General features: G+C 39.6%; 1 protein-coding gene across 1 annotated transcript; it reads right to left on the bottom strand.

Moving 5' to 3' along the window:
• Positions 1-6,689: 6,689 nt before the first annotated feature.
• On the bottom strand, positions 6,690-7,721 carry LOC119805853 (glyceraldehyde-3-phosphate dehydrogenase-like). The gene has a single exon (XM_038317632.1). It carries the CDS (start codon positions 7,689-7,691, stop codon positions 6,690-6,692), a length of 1,002 nt encoding a protein of 333 aa, XP_038173560.1. The 5' UTR covers positions 7,692-7,721.
• Positions 7,722-19,395: the final 11,674 nt, after the last annotated feature.

Raw genomic sequence — 19,395 nt, 5'->3', positions numbered from 1 at the left:
AAATGCTTTCTGAAATGGTGTAGTGAGACTAGGTTGCAATAGCACGTTGATCAAAAGATCCGGTGATAGAATTATAGATGCAGGAAAGGAGAAGGGCAAGTGCCATGGCAGAGAATCAAGACAATATAAGGAGCGAGTACATGGCCAGGGTACAGAATTACAAACAGTGGGTAGTACCTGCTATGTCTAGAAACAGGAATTGAAACACATACTTAGCTCAAGTGAAAAGCAAGATTAAGATTTTTTTTGAAGGAAGTTTACCTTTTTTCTATGCTCTTTGATTTTTAAGATATAATTTAACTTAATCTCTACAAAGAATGTCCCCTATAGAGATAAAGGGAACTCCCCCAAGCGTGACATCTTTGTGTCCGAGAGTGCAGCCTGGGTCTCAACAAACTACTGCCAATGCTCTTCCTAAGTGAATAAGGAAGGCTTTTTATCAATAACTCCTAAAACTCCACCAGTAAACAGAAACTCGAAGGTTGTACAGCTTCACACTTCTGTAGGAAAACGTCCCAACATGCCATGGAAAAGTAATGGGACTTTATTCTTCTGATTTATGAAACATAACTGCAATAAATCGATTCTTTTTGAGAAATAAGAAAGTTGCATTCGGTACCTTTTTTTGATAAGGGTGATACTGAGTTCTTTTTCACCTACTGTAAATAATATGCAGCTGTAACTTGGGCAAAATTCTAAAGGTCTTGTCCAAATGAGGAATTTTTATGATTTTGTCTTACTATCAGCATGTTGACTGGTATTGTCAGCAGCATAGGTGATCATATTTTTGAGATTTCATGGGTGTGGTATCTCTGCCATCTCTAGTAGACACTATCTTTAAGCACAGGTTCTGGTTCTCTGGCTCTTACAGTCGCTTTACCCCTCCCCCTTTCGTGCACTGCACCTTGGTCCTTACGTGGATGTATATGAACTGGGTTTGGCCACCCCATCTTCTTTTGTTCTCTACATTTTGATGTGTTATGGATTTCTGTAACAGTTTCCATTTGGCTCAAAAAGAAGGTGTTTTATTTTTGGTTGTGAGGCAGAGGCAGGCGGATCTCTGTGAGTTCGAGACCAGCCTGGTCTACAAGAGCTAGTTCCAGGACAGGCTCCAAAGCTACAGAGAAACCCTATCTCGAAAAACCAAAAAAAAAAAAAAAAAAAAAAAAGGTGTTTTGATAAACATTGAGAAATACACTAATCTGTGGGGACAAGCAGATGCTTTTAGAATGCGGTTCGAAACTATAGTGACTTAGGAAAATGGAAACGGTAGATTTTCCTCGATGCCCTGTGACATCACCAGCCATGGGTAGCTGGCTGTGTTTACAGCAGCAGACATGAATTCTCTCTTAATGAGTTGGACTTAAGCCCAATTAGACAACTGCCAGTTACCTCCAGGAAAGGATATAACTGTCACTATTGCATCCTTGGTGATATCCTGCCATGCTTGTTGTTGAAGGTCCAACCTTATATGAAGGCTTACAGGCAATTAGCAGCTTCTGAGAAAGGAAGGATCAGTCTTCTCCAGAGACAATTTCCTTGATAGCTTTTCCAATTTTAAGTAGCCAATCTATCTTTTTTTTAATGCCAGGATTTTTCTAATTAATTAATTAATTAATTAATTTCCAGCCTGATCACAGTTTCCTCTCCCCTCTCCTCCCAGGCCCATCTTCAGTCCTCCTTTCCCCCCTCATCCTTTCCTTTAAGTTCAGAAAAATGCAGGCCTCTCATGTATACCAGCCAGCCATGACGTATCAAGTTGCAGGAAGGTAGGCACCTCCTCTCTTATTAAGGCTGGGTTAAGCAACCCAGTAGGAGGATAGGGTCCCAAAAGCAGGTAACAGAGTCAGAGACAGCCCCTGCTTTCTTTGTTAGGAGTCCCACAAGAAGACCAAGCGACACGACGACAATATATATGTAAAAGGCCTATGTTAATCTCATGCAAATTTTCTGGCTTGCAGTTCAGTCTCTGGGCCCCTATGAGCCAGCCCAGGTTAGTTGATTCTGAGGTTTTTCTTGTAGTGTCCTTGGCGCCTCTAGATTTCGTTATCTTTTCTCCTCCTCTTCCATAGGATTGCCTAAGTTCTGCCTAATATTTAGCTGTGGGTCTCTGCATCTGTTTCCATCAGTGGCTGGGTGAAGGCTTTATCATGACCACAGGGCTAGGTGATGATCTCTGAGTACAGCAGAAGATCATTAGAAATAATTTCATTGACTTTTTTTTTTTGCCAGTCATGTTTGGTTCTATCTTAGGTCTCTGAGCTGTCCAGATCCTGAGTTCTGGGACTTCAGACTGTGTCACGGGGTGGGCTCCCTCTCATTCTGGAACAACCTAGATGTCCATCACCTGAAGAATAGATAAAGGAAATGTGGTACATTTATACAATGGAGTACTATTCACCTGTTAAAAGCAATGACATTGTGAAATTTGCCAACAAATGGATGGAACTAGAAAAGATCCACCCTGAGTGAAGTAATCTAGACCCAGAAAGACAAACATGGTATGTACTCATTTATAGGCAGATATTAGCTGTATAGTAAAGGATAACCATGCTACAATCAATAGACCCAAAGAAGTTAAGTAACAATGAAGACTGAAGGGGGAGACTCGTGATTCTCACTGTAAAGGGGAAATAGAATAGACATCACAGGTAAATGGGGGAGAAGTCTAGTTAGGGGTGCATGAGCATGGGAGCAGGAGGGATCAAATGGGGGAGGATTGAGGAAGAGAGTCCTGGGAAAGACAAGTGGAATCAGGGGGCACCTCTGGGATGAGCTAGAAACCTAGTAAAATGGAAACTTCCAGAAATCTATGAGGGTGACCCTAGCTAAGACTCCTGGCAATGGGAGATATGGAGTCTGAACCATCCATCTCCTGTAATGAGGCAAGATTTCCAGTGGAGAGATTTGGGCCCCAGCCCAGTCATATAACATCTGACATAGAATTTACCCTGCCTACAAGATATGCTAGGAGAAAGGCGGCTCAGAAATTATGAGAGTGGCCAACCAAAGACTAGTTCAGCTTGAGACCCAAGTAGTCAGTCTTCAACACATATAAGCAACACTAAATGGACTCAGAAGGGTGTGTGTGTACATGTGTATAGTTACATATGGATACATGCAGCAATAATAATAAAGAAGGTCAAATTTGAGAGAGAGAGGTCATGAGAGAAATTACATAGGGATAAAGGAGAGGTAGAAATGATATAACCACAGTATTTATGTAGAAAATTCTCAAAATGAGTCAAAATATTTCTTCTAGCTCAGTGATCCAATCACAAAATGGTTGGCTACTCCCATAATATTTATAACACTATCACACCAGCAGGCATGTCTTGCTATGCTAGGCCTTGTTGTAGCTTCCAGGGTTCACAAATGGGGGAGACTGAGATCTACTTTTCTCCTCTAGTATTTCAAGAAAATAGTTTGCAGTAGTCTAGGTTTTAGGATTAGCATAAGAACAAACATGTTGATCAATGGAACTGAATTGAAGAGACATAAATCCAAGCACCTGTGGATACCTGATTTTTGACAAAGAAGCCAGAGATACACATTACAAAAAAAGACAGCCTCTTCAAAAAATAGTGCTGGGCAAATTCAGTAGCTGTATGTAGGAGAATGCAAATATATCCAGACTTATCACCCTGTACAAAACTCAACTCCAAATGGATTAAAGATCGCAACATAAGGGCAGAAACCCTGAATCTGATAAAAGAGAAAGTGGAGGATAATCTTGAACTTATTGCGACAGGAAAAGACTTTCTGAATAGGAAAATGATAACACAGGCACTAAGAACAGCTATTAATAAATGGGACCTCATGAAATTGAAAAGCTTCTGTATGACAAAGGTCACTATCATTCAGACAAAGTGACAGCCTACAGAATTGGAAAGAATCTCTACCGATTACACATTCAATAGAGGGTTAATATCTAAAATATATGAAGGACTAAAAAACTGGACATCAAGAAAAATAGCACAATTAAAAATTGGGGCACAGAACTGAACAGAGAGTTCTTAAATGATGAAATACAAATGGCTGAGAAACACTTTAAAATGTTCAAAATCTTTAGTTATCAAATAAATGCAAACCAAAACTCCTTTGAGATTACATCTTACACCTATCAGAATGGCTAAGATCAATAAAATGAATATCTCATGCTGGGGAGGATGTAGGGAGAGGGGAACACTTATTCACAGTGGGTGGGAGTGAAAACTTGCACAGCCACAATGAAAATCAGTATGTCTGTTCATCAGGAGGCAGGGAATAGATCTGCTTCAAGATCCAGTTATACTCCAAAGGATTCTCCATCCTGCTACAGAGATAATTGCTCATCCATGTTTATTGCTTCTCTATTCATAATAGCCAAAAATTGGAAACAGTATACAAGTCCATCAACAGATGAGTAGAAAATAAAAAATATGTTACATTATACAATGGAGTATTATTCAACTGTTAAAAATGAAACTGTAAAATTTTTAGGTAAATGAAGCTAGAAAAAAAATCAGAGTAAGGTAAGTCACACCTCACAAAATAAATACTGTGTGTTTTCTTCTATATATGGACGCTAGCTTTTAAGCCTTTGTTATACATGCTACAATCCATATAACCACAGACAGAGGTTAGTATGTTAGGGAGGGGAGGATCTCTCAAGGTAGGAGAAGTAGAACATATATTTATAGAGATATGGGGGAGACTAGAATTGAAAGATTAAATGGTGAGAGTGACAGAAAAGGAGGAGCAAACCGAAAGCTATGAGCCATGTGAGGAGTCATGGGGAAATCTGCTACTGCAGAAGATTCCAAAATAGCTTCATATATGAAGGAAATATCAATGGAGTCATCAAATAATGAGAGAGACAATGTTCCAACTAGCATCTTTGTCCCCAAGTGAAACCTCCAGTACAAGGAATGGTTTACACCTAATAGAGTTGCTGGCTAAAGGAACCCCTTGGAAACCCCCAAACAACCCAGGCTATTGTCAGGATTGTTGGTTGCTCTCCAGATACTGATGGTTTGGTCCTACTGCAGAAGACAACAGCTACACAACTCATTTAACTCAGGGAAGTTGAGCTGGGCCTAACTAGAGTCTTCACTCCTACTGGCTAGTGTTAATGATACTGGAAGGTACTCTCCATGCAACCAGAGAAGAAAGGTAATTATCAACTAGCTATAAACCATGTGATTTACAAACACATCCTACCTGTAACACGTACTAGTGAAATAGTGGCTCAAACTATATGGGAGCAATTAACCACTCTCTAATTGTATTTAAGGCTTGCTCCATGAGATGGAACCCATACCTGATCCTTTGACTGGCTAAGAACCTGATACTAGATATGCCATAGACCTAGGTGAAAACCAAATATTATTGTTCTGTTAAAGGAACACAACAATTAAAGCTCCTAATGAAATTCTTTTGTACCCATAGATGAGTGTCTCGCTCAGCCTTTGTCAGAGAAGCTTCCTCCTGCAGTAAATAGGAACTAACACAGAGACCCATAAACCATAGAATGTGCAGAGAGTAAGAAATTACTGAACAATCAGTCCCAAATGGGACCTCTTCATCAAACCCCTCCCTTGAGGGCTCAAGGAGCTATGTGGAAAAGGAACCAGAAAGATTGTAAGAGCCACAGAGCATGAAAGACTCCAGCCACAGTAGGATTGATGCACATATGAACTCATAGATTCCAGTCACAGGAGGAATTGAGGGGTGGAAGTAGAAATGGGCCTACTCCTAAACAAGAAGCTATCTGCAATCGACATCTGATTGCAAAGGCAAATTGGTTTTCTCCAAGGTTTTCTCGCTGGGTATATAAACAGCCCTTCAGGGTAGGCACAGAATAGATGGTATTTTTTTTTAATAAACTTTTTGTTTCATATTGTTTTGTATGGGCATTTTGTCTTATTGGTCTTTTGTTCTTTATGATGTTTTATTTTGTGTGTCTATGGGTTTTGTGTGAGTATTTCTTTTGCTCTTTGGCCTCATTTTAAAACCTTTTTTTTTTGGTTACATGTCTGTTTTCGAGAGAGAGAGAGAGAAAGAGCATAGAGTTGAGTGGGTGGGGAGATGGGAAGACCCGGGAGGACTTTGGGGAGGAGAAACCATAGTCAGAATATATTATATACATTTTTTTCAATAAAAGAAAGTATTTTATAACATTTATTTATTAATTATTCATGTGTGTGGGTGTTGGTGTGTATAGGTATGTGTTGGTGTACTCTTGTCATGGTGTTCATGTGGAGGAGGTCAGAGGACAGCTTCTGGGAATCAATTCTTCCCTTCCCTTATGTGCACCCCAGGGATTGAACTCAGGCCAGTAGATTTAGCAGCAAGCAAGTTTGCTTGCTAAATTGCCTTGTTGGACCAGAGTCCCCATTTTAAATTACATTCTTTTAATTTTTGATAGTTGTATATAACATGTATACAATATAATGTGAAAATATGTACCCCCATCACTTTTTTATGCTCATCCCACTCTTTTTTTAGGGGTGCAATGAACTTTATTGATGGTATTCAAGAGAGTAGGGCTCCCTAAGCCCCTCCTGCTATTCTGGGGGTCTGGGATGGAAACTGTGAGGGAGATGCTCAGTGTGAAGGGTTGAGTTAGGACAGGGACTGCTCAGCAGCCGAGGGCCTCTCTCTTGCTGTGTCCTTGCTGGGATGGGTGGTCAGGGCAGGCAGGCTTCTTACTCCTTGGAGGCCATGTAGGCCATGAGGTCCACCACTCTGTTGCTGTAGCCAAATTCATTGTCGTACCAGGAAATGAGCTTCACAAAGTTGTCATTGAGAGCAATGCCAGCCCCAGCATCGAAGGTGGAGGAGTGGGAGTCACTGTTAAAGTCACAGGAGACAACCTGGTCCTCAGTGTAACCCAGGATGCCCTTTAGTGGGCCCTCAGATGCCTGCTTCACCACCTTCTTGATGTCATCATACTTGGCGGCTTTCTCCAGGCGGCATGTCAGATCCACGACAGACACATTGGGGGTAGGAACATGGAAGGCCATGCCCATGAGCTTCCTGTTCAGCTCTGGGATGACTTTGCCCACAGCCTTGGCAGCGCCAGTGGATGCAGGGATGATGTTCTGGGCAGCACCACGGCCGTCTCGCCACAGCTTCCCAGAGGGGCCATCCACAGTCTTCTGGGTGGCCGTGATGGCATGGACTGTGGTCATGAGCCCTTCCACGATGCCAAAGTTGTCATGGATGACCTTGGCCAAGGGGGCCAAGCAGTTGGTGGTGCAGGAAGCATTGCTGACAATCTTGAGGGAATTGTCATACTTGTCATGGTTCACACCCATCACAAACATGGGGGCATCCGCAGAAGGGGCGGAGATGATGACCCTTTTGGCCCCACCCTTCAAGTGGGCCCCAGCCTTCTCCATGGTGGTGAAGACACCGGTCGACTCCACAACATACTCGGTGCCGGCATCACCCCATTTGATGTTGGCGGGATCTCGCTCCTGGAAGATGGTGATGGCCTTCCCATTGATGACAAGCTTCCCATTCTCAGCCTTGACTGTGCCTTTGAACTTGCCGTGGGTGGAGTCATACTGGAACATGTAGACCATGTAGTTGAGGTCGATGAAAGGGTCATTGATGGCAACAACGTCCACTTTGCCAGAAGTGAAGGCAGCCCTGGTAACCAGGCGCCCAATACGGCCAAATATGTTCACTCCGACCTTCACCATCGTGTCTCTGGAACGAGGCTGGCACTGCACGAAAAGAAGCGGCTGTCTCTAGAACAGGGAGGAGCAGCTCCTCCCACTCTTGATGACTTCCTTTTTGTCCCAGATTAGTTCACCTCCCACTCCCGAATCTTCTTTCTCTGTATAGGTGGCCACAGCTGTTTGTGTGTTTGCAGCATCTCTGCCACGTCCAGAGGCAGTGTTTCGTAATACTCTGCCCCATCCTTTGGTTCTCAGCACCTTTCTACTTCCTTGCCTACAATATTCCCTAGGCTTCGGAAGGGAAGCTGTAGATGTCATATAAAGGCTCTCGCTTACTTTCAGCATTCTGACTGCTTATCAGTCACTGCTTCAATTGTCACCCGTTGCAAAGGCGTCTTCATTGGCTGAGACTGAAGTGGCACTAACCTCTGGTTAGTTAGATAATCAGAAGGTAGTTTGACTACATGTTTGTCTGACAAGAAAGCAGTGGTAGATTCCCACTAGGCATTGCGACTTTCCCAGGTCTAGACTTTTGCCGAGGTTTACCATACTGGGAACGTATTCCAGTTTCACTCCCAAGGAAGATTTAGCCTTGATGTTAGTGTTCTGATAATCCTTAACAGGGAATTCACTAGTTATAAATTGGAGGTTCTTAACCTCCTTCTAATCTTTGAATTTGCCTTCAAATTCCATTATTTTTTTTATTTTGAAATTTATTAGTGTTTGAAATGTGTTCATTAGTATACCATTTTTCAGTTAAAACTCAGCAAATGTGGTTGATAAAGCCGAGCTGAAGATTTTACGGCCAGAGTGACCTAATTGGCCAGGCCTACCTATAACCTAACAGCCTACTCCTGATATGCAAGGGAAGACTGAACATATTGTTACAGAACTTCACAGTTTCTGTTGAGAGTCTCTGCTCCAAATCGGATGCAGGAGGGAGGGACCTGGTCCTGCTACAACTTAATGGGCCAGGCTTTGTTGACTCCCCATGGAAGCCTTTGCCCTTTGGGAGGAATGAATGGGGGTGGGTTGTGTGGGAGTTGAGGGGGATGGAAGGAGGAATAGGAGGGAGAACTGTGGTTGGAATGTAAAATGAAATTTAAAAAATTTAAAAAAAGAAAGAAGAAATCACAAGCTCGTACTGTGAAAAGAAAAAAAATTGCAACAAATTAGTGATAACTCCAACTGGCTTTTTACTCCAATCAGGACAGATTCCATTCAGAAGAAGAGCTTCTATGGAAGTGAGGCAGGCCCTTGTGTAAGCATGAAGGGAAGCACGAAGACAGCAGTAGAGAAAATGTTGATTAGCTTCCCTAAAGCTCCATCAGTTCTCCTTTTCTGTAGACTGAAGGCCCTGGGGGTGGGATGAGGGGATGACTCTGGGTTTGAGTCAGAGTACTGGACTGGGGGCAGGGTCAGGACTTCTTTATTACACAGCCCTTGTTATAGTCAGCGGGGCTACAGTCTTTTGTTTTCAGGATAAACTGGTCTGTGGAGAATTTGTCTTCTATAAAGCTGCTGTTGGATTTGTAAACCAAGTGGCTCGGTGTTGGTCCATTTTATCTGCTGGGGTCTTGTGAGAGGGGCTCAATTTGAAATCATAACGAGCCCCTATAATTTTTGTTTAACATGACTTAATGTCCAACCATATACCAACTAGTGGAATTTCATGAAAACTGCTCTGAAGACTGATTATTCACTCAAAAATAGAATTTTGATAAGAAAAATTTCATTATTTGAGATAACTGATTGGAAAGATCAGTTTTTCCTAATACCCAGTTAACTTACTTCATGCTTAAAAGGCTCACAAACTTTTCACCTCATACTTAAATCTCCTAAAGCCAAGTTTTTACATAGTCTATAAATGGGATGACGCTACAATCTTAGTTTTCTACTAGCAATTCTAATGAGAATGTTAACTTGTTATGAATGGTGATTACTACCTGCATCTGACATGGCAACTTAACTTCCCATCCATATAAGACCCTTGATAGGGCTGTGATTTTTGAGTTAAAAACACCAGAAGTATAATAAGGGACAAGTGTTGATGTGGTTTTCATACTATAGTTATCAATGCTATAACTATACTCCTGTCTTGTCAGTGTAATAAGCATTGTCAGTTGAAGATGCTTCTCTGGTAGATATGAATATATTCAGTCCTGTAAAACTAAATACTTTTACATTTAAAACTTTCTAATTTATTTATTATATAGACCATATTTAAGCCACATTTATGAGATAAGAACTCATATTTGCATTGCCTGAATTCTTGCTTCTAAGAATTCCTCCTTTCTGAAAAACGTAAAAACTCAGATAAGAGAAAAGCAGTCAGTTAAAGTATTAAGGAGAAGCCTAGGAGATAATTGATAGAGAATGTCTTGTAGTCCCTGTATGTACGTAGTGATAGCCACCTCATCTCACTCCTTGTTAATATGGTGATTTAGTTCATTCCCTGATATGGGGGTGTAGTGGTGATTTGCTTAAGATAATAAAATAATCTTATAGTATAATCCCCAATTAAAAAATAATTTCCAAATAAGCAGTCCAATTCCTGGTTCATAGAGAATGTCTCTCAAATTGATGCAATCTGTAGACTCCAATGAGACCTCCTTTCCTGTAATGGACCCTTGGGAATATTACTGAGCCATTGATTTTTAGTTTGCTTTTATAGAGAGTTTTCTCATGCTTATCAAGAGGGAATTGAGCTCTTTAGTAATTTGGTTCTTTGTGTTTTGGATTGAGGTGGGGGGTGCATTTTAATGTACATACACTCAATCGATATTTATTGTTTATACAATATGCTAAGGTATGGCTAATTGCAGTTAAACTACAGATTGCTAAAATTCCTCCCAAGTTCCTGTATATAAGAAACTGACCAGAATGCTCTCAGCAGATGACACATTGAGATCTAACCATTGTTACATGTGTGGTTTCAACACTACTGTGTATAGAGGGGACAAATTTATGTCCCCATCTGAAACATTTAGTCCTTCTAGGTGTTTAGAAGTGCACAAAGTATGTTAAAGGTAGATGTAGTAAATAATACATGTTGTAGATTCTCCTGCTTAAACCTGTGGTAAAATGCCATGATAAAATCACTTCTGAGCAAAAAAAAAAAAAAAAAAAAAAAAAAAAAAAAAAAAAAAAAAAAAGAAAAGAAAGAAAAAAAAAGAAACTTGGTGAAACTAAGAAAATGTTCTGTTACCCCACAATTTAGAGTGTCATTATGGAGATCAAACAGAAGCACTTAGATGCATCTGTGATACTGACACTTATTCTTCTTCTGACTTTTCCTTTGGCAGTCACATGTGTGCAGCTGCAGCGTCAGAGGCTTTGTGTAACCTACATATCATCCTAGATAGTACACAACTTCATGAAAATGGTTATGACTGCAGAGAGTAAATTTTGAATACTCGTAACACTGAAAAAAACTGTTTGCCATGGCACCCGTGGTTTTGAGAGCGAGTTAGATACAGTTCTTTCCTTTTTTTTGTTTTTCAAGACAGGGTTTCTCTGCAGCTTTTTTTTTTTTTTTTTTTTTTTTAGAGCCTGTCCTGGAACTAGCTCTTGTAGACCAGGCTGGCCTCGAACTCACAGAGATCCGCCTGCCTCTGCCTCCCGAGTGCTGGGATTAAAGGCGTGCACCACCACCGCCCAGCTAGATACAGTTCTTATTTGCACACTGCAGGCTGAGCTACTCAAGTCTCCCAGACCACAATTCTTCCACGGGACCATTTCTCAGCTCCCAAGTGCAGAGGCTCGGCCATATGCACAGCTTGAGATTTCTTGTGGGCATTTTCTTTTTTTTTGTTTTTTTTTTTTTCGAGACAGGGTTTCCCTGTAGTTTCTAGAGCCTGTCCTGGAACTAGCTCTTGTAGACCAGGCTGGCCTCGAACTCAGAGATCCGCCTGCCTCTGCCTCCCGAATGCTGGGATTAAAGGCTTGCGCCACCACCACCCGGCCTCTTGTGGGCATTTTCATACTCTGCTATGGGCTTTTTAATTAACTGAAAGCTCACTAAAGAAACGTTTAGCTATGGGAGCCAGAGAAATGGATAAACAAAAGGAAAACACACAGTTTTATTCTAGTCAGATGACTCAGAATCTCTAATAATTTGGTTAGTGCAAGCCCAGTTCTTTGAATCAGTCATCAGGCAACAAGATTGTCTAATGGGGGAAAAAAGGTTATGAAATAAGAAGGGAAGCAAATCGTCATGGAAGCATTACTTTCCCATGATATCCAAGTGCTTGATGATAGTAACACACTCATTAAAATGCATCGCTTGGATACTGCAGAACAACACACAACTAACTTTTGGACCTTTACCCCGGGTGAAAACAAAAGAAGTCTAGGCACAGTCTAATCCTACTTTTGAGGCAACCGATATGTAAATGATGCTCAGTTAAAAAACAGATTCCAGAGAATGACATGATTTACAAGTCAGTAATTTCTGTCATCAGCTTTTGTTCAGATGCGATTCTTAAATTGTCCATTAGTCACTTCTTCGTGGATTTCACCCCAGACCCCAATTTTAGAAGTGCATTAGAGCCTTACCTTCCTAAAGGCTTATTAAATGTTTCTGTTTGGATTTGATACTGCTTCTGACCACTGAGGCTGTTTCCCTTACTGATTTCATCTCTGCCATCAATGGAAACACCGTGTAAAGCTCATTATTGCTAACTGATACAATGAATATTTCCTTTAGTAACAATATCTTATTTTTGCGGCAAGGTCTCACTGTGTAACTGAGGTTTGCTTCAAATTTATGATTTAGTACAAGATGGCTACACACTTGCAAATTCCCTTCCAGGCGCTGGTATTACAGGAGTGCTTCACTATGCCTGTATTCCTTATAAAAATAAGAAATTTACCAAGTTTATTGTGCACGGCACAGTTGTCAAACACCTTGATTAGTTATGACACATGATCTATGTAGTCTAAGATAGACCATGACAGCCGTCCACCAATATTGCTGTCATCAATCTGAGGAAAATGTGGTAAGATTGTGCATGTTAATATAGGAATACTCTTTACATTGGCCAATAAGATATTTAAAATGTGAATACAGATGACATTGTGTTTTGGAGTGGAAAAAAGTTAATTACTAGCAATTGATTTCAACTTTAATTGCTCCTCTCACACAGCGGTGAAAGCATGAGTTTCAGTTGACCAATTCCACACAGGACACCCAGGAAGTTCCTCATTGCTCCTGTTGGACACATAACACACCAAAAACTAGGAAAATTTCTACTTTATCATTCTTATATATTTTGTACTTTTGGCTACTGTTGAATAATGTAGTCCATCTAAATTAATTCGACTTAAAATTTAAACATACTTTGTCATATAGAACCATCATTATGTAGTACCTTTTCACTTCAGAAATTGTATCATAATTCTTAGTGTATTACTGACAAATATGAGTATAATGGACCCATTTTTATTCTTAATCATAAAAAATAATTCTCATTCAATATGAGCTTTGCCTTGTGCAATTTCATAGATCCTTTCGTGAGACTTCAACACACACACACACCTTTTATTGTATTATATTATAAGCGGTAGTGTAAATATCTGTTTGTTTGTTTTCTGATGGCCTTAGATGACCCCTGTGAAAGGGTTGTTCAACCTTGAAGGGGCTGCAACCCATAGGCTGACAACCGATGTCTAGACCATGTGGAAATATAAGTATGATTGTGTTTGTATCATGTGTAAGTAATTTATGGATGACTACAGAATCTTTACCAGGGAATAATCTGTGTGTTTCTAATGGTGAACTGCTGAAAATGGTTGCTAAGCAGATGTTTACAAAACGTACTTGAATCAACTAGTTTGACATTTGGATCTCACTACATTTCATTCCAGGTTTTTTTTTTTTTTTTTTTTTTTTTTTTGTTTCAAAAAATAAACCTAACCAAATAGCTATAGTCACTTATCTTTTAAATGTACCTTTTAGAATTTATGTTTTAGACACTCAAGGAAATTTGGATGGTCTATAGTTTATCGTACGTTTTCACAGATTTTTATTTAAGACCTAAAAGTTTCAGTTTCTACTCAAAGGACAAGTATAGGAGGACACATTCTTCAACTCTAGCATTATTTGAGTGGTTTCTCCTGACTCTTCCATCCATTTTCTAAACAGGGTAAGTGCTATTACATCTATCTATCTGTCTGTCTGTCTGTCTGTCTGTCTATCTAAAAATAGATAACGTGGAAAAGCATAATATTACAGATAACTTTTTATGAATGCCATAGGTAAAGTTTATTGAAAACATGGGGATTGGGTACACTACTGAGTAATTATATGCATATTCCATATATTGGTAAATTTCCTGAATGCAAATTGAATACACTGATTCAGTGGCTAGATGGTAAATTAAGAAATAAATAGAATAAACCAAAGATAAAACTGGATTATAATTTTCAAGCATTTAATATATTTTTAAACATTATGTGTATATGTATCTGCATCTGTGGGCACACATATACCATGGTTCATGGGTGTTATTGAGTTTAGAGGACAATTTTTTTGTATGTGGGCAAGGTAGCATGTAAGTAAATAAATATTTTCCAAGTTGCTCATAGTGGTTTGTGAATTTGTAGCAATGGATCATGTTTGGTTTTGGTTTGTGAATTTGTAGCAATGGATCTGTCATATTGATAAGTTAATGGCCAAACTAAGTCTTTAAAATTCAGGGATGACAGTCTCTCTGGTTTTTATTTATAAGTTTTTTTCAGAGTTCTTAGTGGGTATGGAATAAGAAAGCATAAGTGAAATGAAAATTCAGATGCTGATAATGTCTATGATTTTTTGTATGATTGTGGGTTCATTTTAGAGGCTGAGTGAGCTAATATATATGCATATGTATACAAATATGTATATATAAATATATACAAATACGCATGTATGTATCTGCACCAAGCTTGGTATATATTGATATATATATCAATTAAATATATATGTATACACACATATACATTATTTACAATGATGGTAGACATACTGGAGCACTATAAATACATTATAGTATGTTAAATTATTAGTACAATTTGATATATTAATTAAAAGCATAGTATTCTAAAAAAATCATGATGAGATACCAAGTTGGGTGGGGTTAGATAACCAAATTTTATGTGAAGAGAAAATTTTTTTTTTTTAGGATTTTGCTTTATTGATATAAATTTAATCGAGAAAAATTTTTGATTAAGGATCAGATACAATCATTGTATTTTTTCATGTCTCTTTTCTTTCCAGCTTGTCAATTGGGACCAGGCATAATTTTGCTAAATAAAGATGTCAGTAATACTTGTAGATGGAACAAAATATTGAGTTTAGGTTGCTGATATTTAAATGAATCAGAAAGCATGTATTTTCATATCAGTTTCTCTCAAGAGATATTCTTATTGCTTCTTTTAAAGAGACAAGGTGTGAAAATAAACTCTAAGAGGATTATTACATTGAAGGGAGGAGATCTGGAAGTTTACATAGAAAATCCTTGTGATTGCTCTTCCTGTGTGACATCAGCTTTGGTTCTCATGACCCTCTTGCAATGACAGCAAAATGTGTTTAGGACCAGACCAAACCAGTTGCTCTCAACTATGTGTCCACACTACTGACTTGGGTGGGTGGAGTGCCGAGGCTGCATAGTGCTAAGTGTTTAGAGCAATCCCTTCATTAAGACACATGGAGTATCTGTGACTCATCAGGTAAGATAGTCAACCTACAAAGGTAATATATAACAGATCTTGACCTTGTTAGGCACATGTCAGGGACTAGGGTTGCTGAGGTGTGTGAGAATTGAGGGAAGACAGAATCAGTAGCTCAGAATTTGAGGATGCTGTCTAATGAGATGGTGAGTGTCAGAGATTTTAAGTCCGTGTTGTCTACAGTTGATCCTAATGTAGTCAATTGTAAATAGTGTGAATTTCAGAAATTGTTTGATTTTCATAAAATTGGAACTAAATTATATTTGGATACACAGCCTAAAACCTACAAAAGTTACAAAATAAAAGAGAAACAAAACAAAAACAGAATAAAATCAATATAAAAGAATTCTGGAAAAAAATCACCTTCAAAGGGAGATGTGTTGCTACAAGGAAGAACAACTATGCCAGCCTTCTACACTGCCTGCCTTCCTGTCATACCTTATCTTTCCTCAAGTGCCAGTGTGTCCAAGGTTGTGTGGTTCGTTTGCATGTGGTCCAGTCAGTGTGAGTTCATGAACACAATAGCTCTTTCCAATATTGTGGTCAGAAATTATAAGTATCAACTGGATTTCCCAGTATGACCTAAGATTTCAAATACATGGGTGGGGTGGGATGGGGGGATGGGGAGAGAAAAGTGTGAAGTAGAGGATGGGAAGAGCTTGGGGGAATAGGATGGTTGGGATATAGGAAGGGTGGATATGGGAACAAGGAATTATAATATCTTAGTTAAGGGGAGCCATTCTAAGGGTTGGCAGAGACTTGACTCTAGAGGGGTTCCCAGGTGTCCAGGAAGACGCCCCCAGCTAGGTCCTTGGGACAGCTGAGGAGAGGGTGCCAGAAATGTCCAGATCCTATTGCCATAGCTCATGAATATCTTGCATATCACCATAGAACCTTCACCTGGCATTGGATGGAGAAAATGACAGAGCCCCACATAGGAACACACCGGACTGAGATCCCAAGGTCCCTGATGAGGAGCAAAAGGAGGGAGATCATGAGCAAGGAAGTAGGACCGTGAGGAGTGCCTTTACCCATTGAGACGGTGGGACAGACCTAACGGGAGACCACCAAGTCAAGTTGGAATGGGACTGATGGAACAGGGGACCAAACCGGACTCTCTGAATGTGGCTGACGGTGGAGGAGGACTGAGAAACCAAGGACCACGGCAATGAACATGAACTCTACAGCATGGACGGGCTCACTGTGAGCCTTGTCAGTTTGGTTGCTCAGTCTTCCTGGACTTAGGGGGGAGCTGGGAGGTCCTTGGACTTAACATAGTGAAGGGAACCCTGATGGCTCCTTTACTTGGAGAGGGGTGGAGTGGGGGTATGGGTGGAAGGGATGGGAGGGAAGGGGGAGGAGGAGGGGAGGAGATGGAAATTTTTAAATAAAAAATGAGAAAAAAGAATAAAAATATAAAAAAAAAGTATTCAAATACATGTTAAGACTACATTGGATAGACTGTTTCAGCAGCGTGTGTGTGTGGTGTGTGTGTGTGTGTGTGTGTGTGTGTGTGTGTATGTGTGTGCGCTTGCCCATGTAGAACGTCAGCAGTTGTTTCTAAGTCGCATATAGACCTTAATTTTTGTCATTCAAAGTCTCTCACTTGGTGTCAAAATTCCCATGCAGCCTAGCTGGCAGGCCAAGTCCAGCGGGGTGGTGGAGGGGAAAAGGGAATGGGTAGATCCCTGGGATTTGTGTCCAATCCTCATGCTTGTTTGAGAAGCACTTTTACCAACTGAACTATCTACCCAGCCCTTAAAATATTACTTTGTGAGTTTACTTTCTCATGTTAATTTATTCATGCAAAATTGCAGTAGCTCTAATTGGATAATCATCCTCTTTTAACCCTGTTAGCGTTTGGTGAAACTTCTTCTGGAGGCAAAATCAGAGCTTCAAAGGGAACTTTTTTAGTCCTAAAATGAAAGGGGTAGAATATCATGGGGAATATGATAAATCTAAAAAGATATTTACTTCATATTAAATACAAACTCCATGATCAAATTCCACTTAAAAATGTGGTTGTAACAGTGGGATTTTTTTTACAAATTAGTTTAATAGAGGAGATTTGTCATGTGATGGAATGGTTTCCAGAAAGTACTTGCTTGTTCAAGCCAAAACTGGATCCTCCCTGACATTTCTGTGGAATAACATATTTAGTTCTTTCTAGCATCAAGGACTTGGATCAATTTTCTCTTTTATGATAAAGATTCATCTTTTCAGGTCTTCTGCCAGAATTCTTTGGGGATAAATATGTGGGTAATCTTTTAAATAAGTTCACTCCATTGCAATTATGCCATTGTTCTCGTCTTAAGTCATGTTGGAATTAATGAATATTTCATGAACAGCTGTAGCTACAATTATCCATAGTTCATGGACTATGTATAAAGAAAAGACTATAGCAATCTGTGATTCTTTTAACCTCTTCATAAAAATTGTATTGAATAGGTAGATTGAAGACTTCATGTATCGTTTCTTGTAAAATCAGAGGTCTCATCAATTGCCCTGGGCTACCAGGGGTCATATATGAGACTATGTTCTCCAACCTTAGTTCCCAAGAACAGAATTGATGTAGCTCATATGTTCAACTCATACATACTTATGTACTGCCGAGTTCTGCACACCTTTCCATCCTGCTGACTTTCTGCTTATCTATCTTTTTCCCTAGCAGCCTCCAGGATAGAGATATGTGAATTATTATCCAACAGTACCAGAAGCTTATTGCCATCACCATTTGCAGAGAAATCTTGCTGCTCACCCACAGAAGAATAAAAGCTTCATTCTTATCACTTTTGGGGTCTTACCAATAAAATCTGAAGGGATTTTTAAAAGAGTGAATATTTTTTTCCTATGAAATCATTTGTGAAATTTGGTCATGCAACATAGAACTTGCAATGTAACAATATACATTGCATATTATATGGCTTGCTCAGATTTAATTTGTCCACCTGTCACCTTGTGCATTTCCTTAGGCACAGGAGCTTCATGACTTGGAGTTAGTATGAACTGTCCTAGAGTCTTGAGCTTATGTATTCATCTCCTTCCACTTCCCAGAAATCCTCAGTTTTACTTGTCTTCCTAGACATCTCTGCAAATTTTAAGTCAAAATAAAATAAAAACTTACTCCTTTAGGTTGCTTTTGTTAGGTTTTTCTTTCAAAGCAACAAGAAAAGTAATGAATAGAAAATTGGCCCTGGGAAGTAGGGTTGCCCTTGTGATTTACTTGTCCACATAGTCCTTAAGCTTTTGGAACTGATCTGTGGAAGGCGTGGTTTGGAGCTTTAGGCTAGAAAAGCATTATTGTACTATAAACTGGGTGTAGTGGGCTGTTCTGCTGTGAATGCGGAAGGTCAGAACCTTAAGAAAACTGTGGGCAGTGGAGGCCTGGATCATAATGATTTAGAATAAATCAGAATCCCTTCAAGAGATGGGTTGTCACTGATGCTACATTGCATTAAAGAATGTAGATGCATTCTGCCTATTTTCCAGATCTTAAGTGAAACTGTCTTAATAAATAGTGGGTTAATTTGGCAAAGGAAATCTCAAGAGAGGATAACATTTAGACTGTGCCATTCGTATGCTCACCTGTCTTGCCAGAAACCATAGTAAGATGATCCAAAATTGGAGGGCAAATATCATTTTAAACTGTACAACTGGGTGTGGAGAGAAGGTGGTTTAAAGTTTTAGACAATGTGGTTGAAAAGAGAGTTGGAGTTGTCAAAGGGTTTATCTGCATTAAATATAAACCCACTGTTCTGCATTGGAACAATAGGCAAGATGCCCACCCATCAGAGGTTCCAACTTGAAAAAAAATGCAAGTTCATTTGAAAGGTGAAAGTCTGAACTTAGAGTGCAGATCAAGGGATTCTAGCTAGAAAACAACTGTGGTTTATTTTATTTTATTTTATTTTTTAAAGATTCAGCGTATACAGGCCACTACATACAAAGGAACCTGTTGACAGAGGTTTCTGTCCCATCCGATCCCACAGTTGTTCAGTCCCAATGAAACACACAG

Source organism: Arvicola amphibius, unplaced genomic scaffold (assembly GCF_903992535.2).
Source record: "Arvicola amphibius unplaced genomic scaffold, mArvAmp1.2, whole genome shotgun sequence".
NCBI classification, from domain to species: Eukaryota; Metazoa; Chordata; class Mammalia; order Rodentia; family Cricetidae; genus Arvicola; species Arvicola amphibius.
Note: the sequence above shows the minus strand (reverse complement) of the source record. Positions and strands in the feature narration are given on the sequence as shown.

Excerpts from the sequence above, each read along its gene's own strand:
- LOC119805853 (XM_038317632.1), bottom strand. The coding sequence starts at position 7,691 with ATGGTGAAGGTCGGAGTGAACATATTTGGCCGTATTGGGCGCCTGGTT.